At 33.1% G+C, this 15497-nt stretch overlaps 3 protein-coding genes across 3 annotated transcripts; all 3 read right to left on the bottom strand.

Annotated features, from left to right (window-relative positions):
* Nucleotides 1-1377: 1377 nt before the first annotated feature.
* On the bottom strand, nucleotides 1378-2091 carry LOC110683209 (F-box/kelch-repeat protein At3g06240-like). The gene has a single exon (XM_021859555.1). It carries the CDS (start codon nucleotides 2089-2091, stop codon nucleotides 1378-1380), a length of 714 nt encoding a protein of 237 aa, XP_021715247.1.
* A 1448-nt stretch (nucleotides 2092-3539) lies between these two features.
* Nucleotides 3540-5797, bottom strand: LOC110683150 (F-box/kelch-repeat protein At3g06240-like). Its single transcript, XM_021859496.1, has 2 exons — nucleotides 5639-5797; nucleotides 3540-5342 (listed from the first exon to the last, which is right to left on the bottom strand). The coding sequence occupies exon 2, from the start codon at nucleotides 5321-5323 to the stop codon at nucleotides 4178-4180; it is 1146 nt and encodes a 381-aa protein (XP_021715188.1). The 5' UTR covers nucleotides 5324-5342; nucleotides 5639-5797; the 3' UTR covers nucleotides 3540-4177.
* Nucleotides 5798-12915: 7118 nt separating this feature from the next.
* On the bottom strand, nucleotides 12916-14229 carry LOC110683167 (mitogen-activated protein kinase kinase kinase 1-like). The gene has a single exon (XM_021859514.1). The coding sequence runs from the start codon at nucleotides 13809-13811 to the stop codon at nucleotides 13074-13076; it is 738 nt and encodes a 245-aa protein (XP_021715206.1). The 5' UTR covers nucleotides 13812-14229; the 3' UTR covers nucleotides 12916-13073.
* Between the last annotated feature and the right edge of the window lie 1268 nt (nucleotides 14230-15497).

Here is a 15497-nt window from a genome sequence, read left to right on the forward strand (position 1 = left end):
GTGAATAGGAGATAATTAGAAGCATTAAGCACTCGCTAAGTGAACTCAACCTCTTAATCGAGTCTGCCATTGAAGAAGCTTCAGCGATCAATTGAATTGAAAATCCCTGTGTTATCGGAGAAAGATGAGTGTTAAAATGGTGAATTGAGATTTTCAAAAAAATAAATAAAAAAAAAATATTTAGAGTTGATCATAGCTAGGCTGGGGTTTGGAGGAAATAGTGACCCATTTCATGCCGAAAATCATATCCAAACCAGCTATATTATGCGAAAAAAACAAGCTTATCGGGTTTAAAATCGGGTCGAGCCTAATTTTTAATTAAATACGAGTATGATCTTTGGTTGCAGTCAAAAAAAATTTAAGAAAATTTTGGTTTGAGCCCGGAATTTAGGCTTGAAAAAACTTCCCAAACTCTACAACTTTTCTGTCTGGGTCAACTTTAATTAGGTCTACTATTTTTATTTGAAAAAATTGTCAAAAATAAGCAAATCTTTGCACAATTAGCTTAAAATAAGCATACCTTTTGAAAGTTTTGGTTAACTAAAAACAAGTCCACTCTTATGAGCTATCTTTTCAATATTATTATCAAAACAACCTTAAAACAAAACAAAACACATATGTAACTACTAACTACCCCAGTAGAATTTATCAACTACAAAATATACAAGTTAGATTCCACATTTGCATAATAAAAATGCATAGTACAACTCATTCATTGATAATTAGTAAATAAGACAGAGCATAGCACCAACAGAATTACATGCATAGCCGCATAGGAGCCACTAGCTTTGCAAAACACAAATTCATACAATATGAACTTTGGTTGTCAAAAAAAAGGATCACTATTAGTAATAACATCACATTTTCATCAACCCACATCTCAGAACCCTAGCCAGCTCTCTGTTTGCGACCTTGACACCTTTCTACCGTTCTACGTTTCGAATACCACCAAATTAACTTACGGGATAGAATTTGGGGAGACAAGACTCTCCACATAATCCATAACCTTGTAAACCTGTACACTGGGACATTGAGTAACGACATGTGAAGGTGGATCATCATCTGGGTCAATGAGCACGACTACATTTGCTTCAATGCATAGATAACCATTGTATGTGAGCCCTACAAATTGGATGCAATTTCTGAGTATATACTTCCGCAGGTCAATTCGATACAGCTTTTTCCAAGAATCCCAATTATCATACTCCTCCAGGGTCCACAGCTCGAACATCCGTTCCCCAAAGCGATTTAAAAACATAGCACATAGGCAGTGATATTTTCCAATGACACCAAGCAAAAGCTTGGTACTTGATCAGGTTTAATTGAGAAGGGCACCTTCTTAAAGGTCTCTGCTGCCAAATCAAATACTACAACTATTCATTTTTGACGTACAATGTAATGCAATGCTTCATTAAAATAAACAGAATTGGCTTCTGAGACTAAGCGCAAATCTTCATCTGAGACCTGTATTCTTCTCCATCTACCATTCCTTAACGAGTATAGATACATGCCCTTTTCATAGAGATAGGGCCTATACTCCGAATACACTAAGAAGATTCTGTATTCATCACAGGAGGGAACATGACCAAACCAACTCGAGTCTATATGAACAAAAAATGAATCCCTTTTAACAGGCAATGAGATCTCCCTTTTCGCAGTGGTGCAAGGATTCCAAAGATGCAATGAATCTTGACCGCGTCTACCCCTCTCCATTTGTTTCATGTAAACACATATAAGGCCATCATTCGACCCGACAATGAAACAATAATAATAACTGGATACAAAGCTATTAAGGAATCGATTGTTCAACATGTCTGAGGTTACACCCTCAGTAATATTGGTTGGATCAGAAAACTTCAGGGTGGAAAGGGTATTGAATTTTTGAACAATGAGGGTCAAGGGTTGATTATTATTGATTGAATAAACGAGATGTGATCTCGCAAATTCAGGGTCTGAGATGAGGGTAAGCCATGATTTGCATACTAGTTTGCATTGTCCTAATGATTTTGCAGACAGTCGATACAGAATATCACGTATTAATTCTTCGTTTAACCCCAAAAAAGGTTCATCTTCATATTTGAATCGGCTCATATTAGATTAGGCTTTCAAGTTTTCACTGCAAAACAAATCTGATGTTACTACATTATAGACACAATTTCAAATTCCAACTAATATAACCATTAACATCTACTTGTAACTACTAAGAACATAATCAACATACTTATAACTTATAATGTACTGTAAACATCCCACTGTTTGGAAGAACAATTCTATAACAAGCTCATAACCTCTTACTAAAATTTCCCACAACATATTCAAAAAACAAAACAAAAATAAGGATGTGTTCTCTTAACTTATTAAACCATACGAGTACGTTGTTAGACCCGATTGGAAGTTATGTACCCTGATTAGGAGTTTTTGGTGCTGATGTGAACAAGACTTTATAAGATTCGATGTCATATATTGGGTACTTAAACCAACTAATCTAGTCGACATTAACTTTTACTTAAAACTACTAAATCAGTAAATCTGGTTGAACTTATTAGACCAATACTAATTGAACTTTCCTAAAAAAACACACACACAAACAAACACACATCCTATAAAAGTGCGCATCATCTAAAATTGAAAATATTAGTTCAAAATAAGTAAATAACACAATGTGATGAAATTATGAACAGAGTAAAGTTTAAAAAAAAAAAAAAGAAATTGAAGGGAATGACAACTATACATGGAGGAAATCAACATAAACAAAACAAAAAGGGAAATTGGAAAGATTATACCTTTAGAGGAGATGTGCAAGTGTGATGGAGATTGGAAAGGAAAGGAAAGACAAAAGGTTGAAGAAAGAAAATTGAGGGTGAATTGACAAAGGTTTTGCTTATATTGCAAGATAACAAAACGTTTTTGCGGAGTAGGAGTAGTTTTTTACTGTGTGAATTGATTGATTGAACTATTGAAGTCCTGTTTTTATAGTTGTGGGTTACAGTAATACTCCGTAATTCCTCTTCTTTTTTTTCAACTTTATAGACCTTTTATATTAAACCATGTGGGTAAGTTGTTAATTTCGGTCTTTTGACTTGGGGTACGGCACAAAGACGGCCATTAACGTGGTTAAGCCAAAAGTACGTAACTGTCAGAAAGTGAAGTATTCTTATTAGTATATTCTTCTTAAACGTGAGTTGTAAATGAATTTTCTCTCTTCTTCTCTATCTGCTTTCAACATATAAACTCTGTTTATAAATATTAAACGGTGTTAATTTCCAAATCTGATGTCGTCAGTTACTGCTCATTGCTAACTTTACTGGTGGGCTGCAGAGCACAATAGAAATCATTTTTTTGTTAAAGTAACACGATTTTCAAGTCCATTAATACAAAAATGCTACTTGATAAACCAATACTCCGTACTGTTTATTTAGATGATTAATAGGGGCTTCCTCTTTTAACTATCTCGTGTTTATAAAATTTTAGGTAATTTAATTGAATTACATATATCGAATATATCTTTAATTAAGAAATAAGATATCTTAAGTTAAGAAATTAGACATCTCTTGTGTCTACTTTTCCCAAAAGGCAAATGTGACAAGTTGTTAATTCTTTCTCGGGTAAGTCTTTTTTAGTACTTCTATCAATTGTACTTTGATCAAGTATAAAATTAGGGTGTTGTTTAAAACAAACAATTTAATAAACTAATGGCTTCACAAACCACCAAATATTGGAGAAGCTTCTGCAACATATATTGGCTTTGAACTTCTCTAATGTACTAATTGCTCCGTATTAAAGATCCCAAACAAGCAATACTTCATCCATAATGAACACAACCACTCTTTGAAGATTAGTACATTAGTAATAGAACATACTAGAAACTACATAATCAAATGCATAATAGTAGGAATAATTATCCAAGCCACTGCAAAATACATTACCACAATCCAACCAAAAACTAACCTCATGTCAAAAAAAAAAAAAAAAAAAAAAAAAAAAAAAAAAATCCAACCAAAATGAACTTCTGATTGTCAACCAAAGGATTATTACTAGTAGTAATAACATCACAGTTTCAATTCTTCATCATCAACCCACATCTCAAAACCTTATACACCTAGCCGGCTAGAATTGTCCGCGTCCTTGACATGGTCCCTTGTAATGCTCTTATGGATCGACTGCCACCAAAATTAACTTACGGAATAGAATCGGGAGACACAAGGCTCTCAACATAATCCATCACCTTGTAGACCTTTTCAAAAGAGGGATTTCGAGCTATGACATGTGAAGGAGGATCATAATCCGTGTCAACCAGCACAAGTCCATTTGCTTGTTGAATGCAAAGATTACCACTGTATGTGAACCCTAAAGATTGGATGCAGTTTATGACAATATTTTCCTTCAAGTCAATTCGATAAATCTTTTCCCAAGAATTCCAATTATCATACTCCTCCAAGGTCCACAGCTCAACCATCCATTCCTCAGAGCGATGTACAAACATAGCACATAGACAATCATACTCTCCAATCACACCAAGCGATAGCTGATGATAGTTTGGTAATTGATCAGCCTCAATTGAGAAGGGCACCTTCTTAAAGGTTTCTGAAACCAAATCAAATATAACAATCCATTTGCGACGTACAAGGTAATGCAACGCCTCATCCAAGTATACAGAGTCAACTTCAGAAATGTACTCGTAATCTTCATCAGAAACATGAACTCTTTTCCATCTATCAAACCTTAACGAGTACAGATACATACACGTTCCATGAGATTGCTTATGCATCGTATACACCAAGAAGATTTTATAGTCATCATCACAGGAGAAAACACATCCGAACCAACTAGATTCTATATGAACATAAAACGAACCCCTTTCAACAGGCAATGAGATTTCCAACTCCTCAGTGGTGCAAGGATTCCAAAGAGACATCGAATCCGCACGACGTCTCTTCTTACTCATCTCCTTAACATAGACACATATAAGACCATCACTAGATCCGACTATAAAACAGTACCTAGGGTCAAACACATCATCCTCGAGGAACCGGTGCCTCAATGGGGCTAAGGTTACACCCTTACTAATATCCGTCGAATCACGAAACTGTAGTTGAGACAAGATGTTATTCTTTTGCAAAATGAGTGTCAAAGGCTGATTATTACTCTTCGAAAATTCAAGATGTGACTTGGCAAATTCAGGGTCTGAGATTAAGGTATGCCATGATTTGCTGACTAATTTGCATTTTCCTAACGATTTTACGGGCAATCGACACAGAATTTCAATGATCAATTTCTCAGATAACCCCAAAAAAGGGCACTCTTCATGTTTAGAGTGTTTCATATTAGATAGATTAAAGAATCTGCAGAACAAAATTGAAATTACTACATCAAAAACAACACTAAACAACTCATAAAACAAAAACCACTTAATACAAGTTCCTAATACAATTTACCACAACAAATTCGAAAAGGGTATATAATTTGACATTGAAAATATGTAGGAAGAACACAAAGTGAAGCAATTATATGAAAAGACTGAAGATTAAAAGAAAACCCTAATCAAGAGAATACAGTTATACATTAAGAAAATAAACAAAGAGGCAAAGTAAGAAGTCCAATAGAGTAAAACACAAAAAGGTAATTAGAAAGATTATACCTTAAACTACGAATGTGTGATGGAAATTGGAAAGAAAAGACGAAAAGTTGAAGAAAGAAAGTGATCTGATGTAGAAGACACCAAAAAGCTTCTCATGGAAGGCAACGATATTATTTTTGTTGATTTTGAATTGTTTTGAACCTTTTGATGCATTTGTTTTTTTTTTTAAAAAACCTCTCGTAATTTTCCTAAAAAAAAACCTCTCGTAATTCTTATTGCCTTGTTGGGTTGGAACGTTGGGCTGAAGAAATATCAACTTGATAAGGCTAAACTTTTGGCTTGAATGTTAAGTTATATAATCCCTTTTGATAATGCAGTATATTTAGTCATATGATATTATATAATAGTGTATTTTTTGTAGTTTTGTTTGTAAATAAATATTTATGTTAATATTGACTTGAAATTATTTTTATTGAGCTTAAATTATTTTACTGAACTGAAAGTAATTTTACCAAACTAAAATTATTTTTCCTAATTATAACTTATATTTACGAATTCTCTATTAATTTTTTAAATAAATTAAATATATTATAAATGGATCTTATTTTAAAAAACTTTTTAAAACGAATTTGATTATGGAAATAGACAAAGTTATACGGTATTTTATTAAAAGTTATGATTAATTTTGTATATATGAAATATTTGACTTCTATCGATAATGGAACTCTATTCAACAATTTATCTTAAAAAATCTATCCAAAATTCGCTTACTTAGCATCATTATGTGTCACAATAAAACTATTTGTCGCTTATGTGGCGCAACACTTGGCGAAAAACTGGAATGTCAAGTGTCGCTGTCTCGTGGCCCGACTGCGAGACCGGCTTTATTTAATAGTGACTAGTTTTATGCCCGGACGATACCCAAATTGTTGATAAAATTTTAGTATAAGATGAAGCAATATTATTGGGAAGGAGCAAGAAAGAAATGAATATGGAGGGGAATGACAATGGTCAATGGAGCAGAGCTGCATTATTTGTTGAAGAAGAATACCAAACCCAAAAAAATAGTACATTAAAAATTATAAAATATTCATAAAGTTTTTTATATTTACCTATTTGTCATTTTGAGATACTGGGGCTCCTCAAATAAAAATCCTCCCTACTTTGTGGCTTTAGTGCAAGGATGTGGTTAGCTTTACCGTGAGCTAGCAAAGTCGAAGCAGGCAATAATAGTGAAGAGGTAAAGGATGAAAGGAAAAAAAAAAAATTGCTACCCACCTATTGTAGGAGGGTAAGGATGAAAGGACCCTTGTTACATATGTGGAGGTGTGGAGCTAACAATTTCATAACAACAATGTCATACCTTTGTGCATTTGCCTTTCCAAACTACTCCCAATATTTTATTTTTTTTAAATAATGCATCAGTTTGACCGGCATATTTGTCAAGACTTAATTTTGACCATTAATATCTTTAATTGTTTATTAGTTAAAATTGTAACAATATTATATTATGAAGGTAGACATTGTGACTAATCTAATGATATATTATATAATAACATTTATTAACTTTATGATAGAGAAAAAAAAGTAAGTTAAATATGACATGTGAATAGTGCAAAAGTCAAGCTGATACATTTAAAAAAAACGAAGGGAGTATATACATGCATGTTTACGGCTTTAAGTTGATTAATTATACCTCATATTTGGCAGTTTATATTTTCCTTTAAAAAATAGATCAAATTCAACTAGGAAATAATACACATTAGCACACAACTCATGATTACAAGTATATAATTTCGTCAAATACAAAATCTTAGCTTAAAACACATTAATAGTACCTTATTAGATGAAGTCCGTGCGATGCACAGTTTGTTTGTATTTTTTAAAACCAATATTTTTTGTATTTATATGATGAAATTTGTTATTTTATAGTATATCATTTAATATTTTTATTTTAAATAAATTGTGAATTTCTTCTCATTCGTTATATATTTAGATAAAAGTCTTACTCTCAAAAGATAATACTTTATATTTAATTAATTTAAATTTTAAAATCCCATTCTCCAATTTTGCTTATGTGGCATTTAAATTATTTAATTATAAAAGAATTTACAAATCTCTTATTTAATTGGCTATTACTAAAATTTATAATTCTACATGGCGCGTTAAGAAAATTTTATCCTACGTGGCTCTCTAAACACTTGAGAAAAAACTCCCCTTTATACATATATATATATATATATACTAGTTTTATGCCCGGGCGATGCTCGGATTGTCCTAAACTTTTTAGCTTGAATGTTAAATACGATCATATAATTCCTTTTGATAATGTAAAATATTTTGAAGTACGATATCGCTTATTTATATAATAGTGTACTTTTTGTACTTTTATTTGTAAATAGATATCTATGTTATTATTAAAATATTTTTTTATCGCACTTAAATTAATTCTAATGAACTGAAAATATTTTTACCAAACTAAAATTATTCTTACTGATTAAAACTTATTTTTTACCGATTCTCTATTTTTTTTAAAATAAATTAAATATTTTATAAATGGATCTTATTTTGATCTTATTTTAAAGAACTTTTTAAAACGAATTTTATGATGGAAATAGAATCGAGTTATAGGATATTATTTAAAAGTTATGATTAATTTTGAATAAATGAAATATTAGAAGTATATTGATAATAAAACTCTATACAATATTTTTATCTTATAAAATCTATCCAATCTAATTTGACGAGGGATCATCTAATCTAATCACCATAATTATATCTATTTGCATTGTCGTCTACGTGATGCGACACTTGGCGAAAAACTGGAATGCCAAGTGTCGCTGTCTCGTGGCCTGAATGCGAGACCGGGTTTATATATTAGTGATATATGATATGATATATATTGATTAGCAAACTCTAATCAAAAGAAGTCAAACAATATTTTTAAAAAAAAAAAAAAACGTAGAACATACATACTACGAGTAATAGTTAAAGAAATTTATATATAGTTGAGGTCTAACATGGTAAGATGATCTTACCGGAGACTTATTGAAAGTTTCAATAAAACAAAAAAAAAAAAAAAAAAAAAATCAATTACCCAAACACAAACATACTTCGTAGTAAATAGATTTTTTCACAAATACTCTAAGTTATGAAGTGAATAAGGCGATAAAAGCGTTTGAACGTAACTCATAGTGTAAATGGCAGTATGTTTCGTTTTAACTTCTTGCATATTATCACTAGCAACCCGATTTGGATCAACAATTACGAGCTTTTCTCCTCCAACAAATATTTTTCCTTGATATGTAAATCCAATTACCCAAGGGTATGGACGGGGTGTTTCATTGCCCAAAGAAATCCTATACAACTTTTTCCATGAACTCGAATTCGTACGTTCAACCAAGTTCCATATTTCCAAAACCCACTTATCCTTCCTCCAATGTTGAAAGACTCGACCCGAACACAGACTATTTTCTTGTGTGACACCAAGTGCAACATCAATCATACGATAATTCTTGTTGTCGACAGAAAGACGTTGTTCTATGTGACGTACACTTGATAATGTTTCATTGACCAAATCAAATTTATATATCGAATAGAGACCTACAGCATAATGTAACACTCCGTCTTTAAGAACAAATCTAGTTCCTAGACTCCTACAAGGTATAGTCTCATATTCGATAATAAATCGATTCGAATACATTAATTCCCTCCATGAACTATCCTTCATCGAGTACAAGTAACTCCGTTTTCTCTTCAAGTGAAAGATAACAACATCGTCCAACAAATAGACAAAACCGAACCAATATCTTTTGTGACGACACGAAACTGGCGTAATAGGTGGATCATCAACGCGAGGAGGAGGCAGTGGAATAGGCCTGCATTCCTGTTAAAAATGTAATCTAGAAAAATCTAATTAGTAAAATCTACAATTAGCTAGATATTTCTAGAATAGCCTAGTGTCTTAAGAGAAATTTAGAGAAAGCTAGTAGATAGGAGTAGAGTAGTATGTCGGTGAAGGAGCATGTAAACCGACCTACACTACTATATATACTAGCACTTGGTCATGCAAATGTAAGCTATCCCCATGCAATAATACTTCAAATTTTATCCCACCACTACTTCCACTCACCTAAATTCTAACAATTCAAGACCGTCGCAAACCATGATAGTGCAGATTGCTACTTCAAAGGAAAAGCACAATGTTGGATATGCAAAAAGTTCGGCCATGTTGGAAAGAATTGCAGGTTCAAGAAAGCTGATGTGGAAATTGCCAATTTTGGCAAGGAAGATAATAAAGAAAGCTTGTTTTGAAGAAGAAAATAAGAGGTTGCTAATGACAAGTGCATTAGCAGAAATATTTGGTGATATGAGCACCAAAATTAAAAGGAAAAATAAAGGAGATATATTCGAAAGGAGAATTTGGGAGATCTCTGGTGACACGAGCATCAGATCAGTTAGAAAGATGGTAACACGAGTACCAAAATTAAACAACAAAATTAAGGTTGGTAACATGAGTACCAACACAATGACAAGAAGAAAAGTCAAGATTAGAAGTTGTCGGTGACAACAAGAAGAAACAACATCAGAGGCCGTTGGTGACAAGAGCATCAACAAAACCGAAAGAATATTTTGAGAAGACGACGTACAGTTTAGAGTACAAGATTTTTCAGATTAAGGGGGGTGTTAAAAATGTAATCTAGAAAAATCTAATTAGTAAAATCTACAATTAGCTAGATATTTCTAGAATAGCCTAGTGTCTTAAGAGAAATCTAGAGAAAGCTAGTAGATAGGAGTAGAGTAGTATGTCGGTGAAGGAGCATGTAAACCGACCTACACCACTATATATACTAGCACTTGGTCATGCAAATGTAAGCTATCCCCATGCAATAATACTTCAAATTTTATCCCACCACTACTCACCTAAATTCTAACAATTCCCGCGTAACCGGGTTCCAAACAATAAGTTGTTCTTGCAAATCAGGTGTAGTAATATGGATACAAACAACCCCATTATAAGATCCAGCACAATAGTAATAAACTCCTGTACGTGAATCAGGAAAAGGATGATCTAAAAGAGTTGTGTTTATTTCTATTTTGTTTAAATCTTCGGATTTCAATGAAGAGATACAATTCTTGGATTGAAAGATTAGCGTTTGAGGAGTAATAAAGTTTGAGAATTGAATAAGAAAATTTGCAAATTAAGGGCTAGAGATTTGGAAATACCAGCTTTTGGAGAGCAGTTTCAATTTTGCTAGTGATTTAAGAGGAAGTAAGAATAAGATTTTTAGAGTTATATCATAGGGAAAACACCAAATATCATGTTGAATTATGCGATGTTTCTCGGCAAATTCGAGTTTCTCCATCTTTGGTACGGTTGTTGGAGTAGAACTTTTAGGGTTTTTTCAATACTAAAACTTTCTTACTTGAATAGTTGAGGCTTACTAATTTATCATATTGATTTGAAAAGGATGCATATCAAACAACAATTTGGATTCTTTTGTAAAAAAAGCCCAAAACATTCCTAGCCCATCTCTAAAATTATTAGGGGTGTTGGGTTTGTAGCCTTGTAGGTTCACAGATTCTTAAACTTCGTATATGGTTGGCCATACGGTGTGATTAGAGGTAACAATTCGGATAATTGGATGGATTTTGGGTTAATCCATGAAGGGTCAGGTTTGTTTGGGTGGAGTATATTCGGATCAAAATTACCCTTTTAACCCGCCTCAGGTCGGATTGGGTCATTTTTCGGGTTGGGTCAAGATCTGTCGAGTCTAAATCGCGGGTTTAGGTCGGGTCAAGTTCAGATCGGTTCATATTTGGTTCGGATATATTTGGATTGAATTCAAAACGGGTTTGATCGGGTTAATTTCGGGTCGAATGACTTTGAATCAGGTTGGTGTCGGTTCGGTTAATTTCGATTTCGTTAAGTTCGGTTTAATTACTAAGGTTGATACAATATTTAATCAATTCTGATTCAAATACTTTTCGTGTTTGGCTGAATTTTGGTTGAGTTGACCAAATTTAATATTCAAATAAGTAAATTTTTAAAATTAGAGTAATTATTGAGTTTTTTTTTTATCTTGTTATTGGATCGATATCAAGTCATTCATGTGTCATTTTTCATATCGTGTCATTACTATATGTTTAACTAAAAAAAAGGTAAATAATAGGTTGGATTTAAAGTTATGGTTGGTTTGAAATCATGTCAAGTCAAAATTAGGTCGAGTTAAAATCGGGTTGGGTTAATACCAGTTTGGATCAAAAATAGATCGGATTAAATGGTATTTGTCGGGTCAATTTCGGTTCGAATTGAGTTCAAGTCAGGTCAAATCGATTTCGGGTTGAGTTCAAGTTGGTGTCGACTTAAGTTCAAATCGGGTCAAATTCGAATTCGGGATGAGTTCAGTTCGGTTACGGATCGGGTTTGGGTCTTGAATTTCTCGGATCAAATCGGATCGGTTACAATTCGACACGTTCGAAACAGATGACTTTTTTCAGATCGGTTTGGTTTTAACACCTCTAGGTGTGACGGGCCATTATGTGGGTTACGGATGGAAATTCAATTCATGGATTTATAGGTGTTTGACATTGATTATATATTTGTTGTTATTGATGATAGGGTCATTATAAAATTGGAGTTGTATTGGGTCGGAGTCAGTGGCGGGAAATTTTGGCTGGATCAGGGTTGTAGGTGGATCAATCCGACAACTTGTGGGGTCTGAGTTGAATTTTGCGTATGTATACTTGTATATTTTAAAATTGAAGAGGAAAAATTAATCATGATTTATTTAATAAGTTAAAAAAAGTCAAACCCAACCAAAAGGAAAATAACAAAACTAAGTACGAGGAAGTAGTAGTGTTTTAAAAGGTCCAAACTTTGAAGGAAGTTTTAATTCATGGAAAATAGCTAGCAAGGCTAAGCAATTAAGCAAATCAGAGATTGAAATCTCACGGTATTTTTTTCAATTATCACTTTCAAATTTAGCAATTTATAATTGAATCTGATTACCTAATTTGTTAAAGATTCATCTGAATTTAATAGATTTTGATTTCAATTTCAAGCTCTATAATTCAATCTGATTAGTTAATTAAGGATTTACTTGTGTAATAGTTTAATTTGATTGATTAATTGATTTAATCTTGTTTTATTTTCTGTATTTGTATGTATAACATATCATAAGATTCATAACCAATTGAACCTGAATATCAGATTCAAAATCATCCCTAATTACTTTTTGTTATCTATTTTACTTATAAAGAAGAATTGCTAAGGATAGTATAATTGGGAAACTTACCTAGTAAAAGACTAAACACTACTCCGTACATTTGTAGCATGAATCCCAAGTGTTTCTGCTAAATTTTTTTAGTAGTAGCTACAGAGTAGAAAAGAATGAAGATATCGAACAATAGACTTGTTTGTACAATTGATGACTGACTGCATCAACAATCTTGAAACTTTCAAGGGGTGATCCAGATGAACATCCAAATTTGACTATTCGCGACAAGCAGTACCTCTTGCACTTTCAGGAGCCATATGATGATTTTCACCAACATAAGCAGCCAAGTTTAAATACTTCTCTTGATCCGCCCTATCTTTCCATCTTGATCTACAAATCACACAACTTACTGATCTTCTTCTCTGAGTCCTTTTCCAAGTCAATAAGCACTCTTCATGCAAGAAGTTCCGACAAGTTGCACAAGCCACCAACTTTTCCCCTGAGTTTCCCATCTCTTCGAGGCAGATAGGACACATTGCACCCTCTTCAACGACACTGCGTTGGGCTTGGGCAGCCCCACCACCATCCCTCTGGAGGAAGAATGCTCGATGGAACCTCTCACGAAGGGTTTGGCCTGCAAGGGAGTCACTGGAGGTCGGGTTAGCCAGGAGACGAGTCACCTGACTAGACCTCAGGGTCCGTCTTCTTAGAAAAGGATCATCTAAGGAGACTCCTAGGACCCTGATAAGCACAAATAAAATGTGTTTGCAAGGGGTTGTACGATCAGGGCACTTGCATGCAAGAGTTGTTGATACGTTAACAATGTACACATTTCCCGTGGCACCAAGGATGTAGAAATTTGGGTCCGACCTATAAAGGAGTAGTAGACGATGCCCTAGAGCCCTTAGGACTCTATCTGCAAAACCCTGTGAGGGATGAAATCGTTGGGTGGACCGCCTTTCTTGGTGATTGTCAGGTTGTCGTGGTGGCGGTGGAGGCTGACTTGGCTCCATGGTAGGGCAATTTCAAGAAGATTGCCTTACCTATAGAGATATGCAAATGAGGCAAAAGAATATAAATGGAGTTTTTAAAGACTAATTATGTTTTGTTGTGAAAGAGATACTTTGGATAGTTTGGGAGAGCACATGGTTAGAATTACTTAAGGGTAAGGTAAGGGATAAAGTGCAAAATAGTAATACTATGAACAAGTAATAGACATCCTTCAAAAAAAAAAAAAGTAATATACAAGTAATTGGGTTGGGAAATTCTGAACTTTGTCTTGTGTGTGTTACGAAGTTATCCTTACGGCACGTTTAACTTCCCTAAACCCTTTGCATAAGAAGTTCATGTAGGACACGATTTTATTATGTGGCCTGAGTTATCATTTATCTAATTAATTGATCATTGACCTTATAAATATCCTGCGTATTTAATTGATAATTATTTGATGGACGTAATTATCCTTACGACCTGATTAGGGTTTCCCCTTAGGTGTATATATATAGAGGTCATGAGACAGAGGTGAATACACCAATTTTACGCTTCCCTTTTCCCTCTCTATTCTAGTGAGTCTCATCCTCACTTTAGCCATCATAACAATACACCCTAAACGGGAACTCGATCTACATCAGAATCATGGTCTCATCACTCACTACGTTTTCAGGTTTATCAGGTGCACATAATTTAATCTCTAATTTATATCTCATGTTAAAGGATTGATTAACATGTGGTATCGGAGTGATTGTGTTGATAAATCAATTCTTTCGTTTCCCAAAAAAAAAAAAAAAAAAAAAGAAAAAAAAAATTGATCACTGCTTGGATCAAAATTGGATCGGATTTTTTTTTTCTAAACCTAACAAATTTGTTTAGAGTATTTTTCAATTATCCAATTCGTTGGTACATCACGTTTCTTCCATATCATGATTTCAAAAATCTGAACTCTAACGAAATTGTTTTTTTTTATTATTATTTATTTATTTATTTTCTAATTCTTTTTGGTGTATTACTTTTCCACCATTATCAGGTTTCTAAACAATTTTTTTTTTTGGAATGATGACTTGTTTTGTTATAAACTCTTCTGGAAATCATGATATGCTATATATATTTTTTTTTATCTCATATAATCGCTTATCAGTGTTTTCGGAATTAGATGACATTTTCGATTAAAATTCATTAAATTGATTTATTTTGCTTGACTTGAATAATACTTTAGAGTACACTTCTGCCCAAAGGTGATGTGTAACATTTGTAAAATTCTTCAAGTCTAATTCAGCATTGTCACTTAGTCCATATCCTTGAATAGATATTCACATGACATTCGCCTTAAATGCATGATTTTTCACTTCTGTCCAAAGATGATGTGTTATAATTGTGCACTGCGAACTAAATATATATGTGCATTAAAATTTAAATGTCTCACTTCTGCCCAAAAGTGATGTGTTACATTCAAATTGCACATCATAATTTTTTATTATTCATAATACTTAAGTAAGTGGTCATAACCAAAGTGAAAGCCATTTATTTAAGTAGAATTAAATTCAGTCTATTATTTTGGTGTTATAATAGACTTTTATCACAGCTTCATTACAAAAATAATGGTTCTTATCTTCGTCTGCCTTAGTACATTACCCCTTAGATCACCATAAGTTCTTCTTTAATTATGTGTCTTATTTCTCTTATCTAAATCAACTATCAGCCCC

This window comes from Chenopodium quinoa, unplaced genomic scaffold (genome assembly GCF_001683475.1).
Source record: "Chenopodium quinoa cultivar QQ74 unplaced genomic scaffold, ASM168347v1, whole genome shotgun sequence".
Lineage (NCBI taxonomy): Eukaryota > Viridiplantae > Streptophyta > Magnoliopsida > Caryophyllales > Amaranthaceae > Chenopodium > Chenopodium quinoa.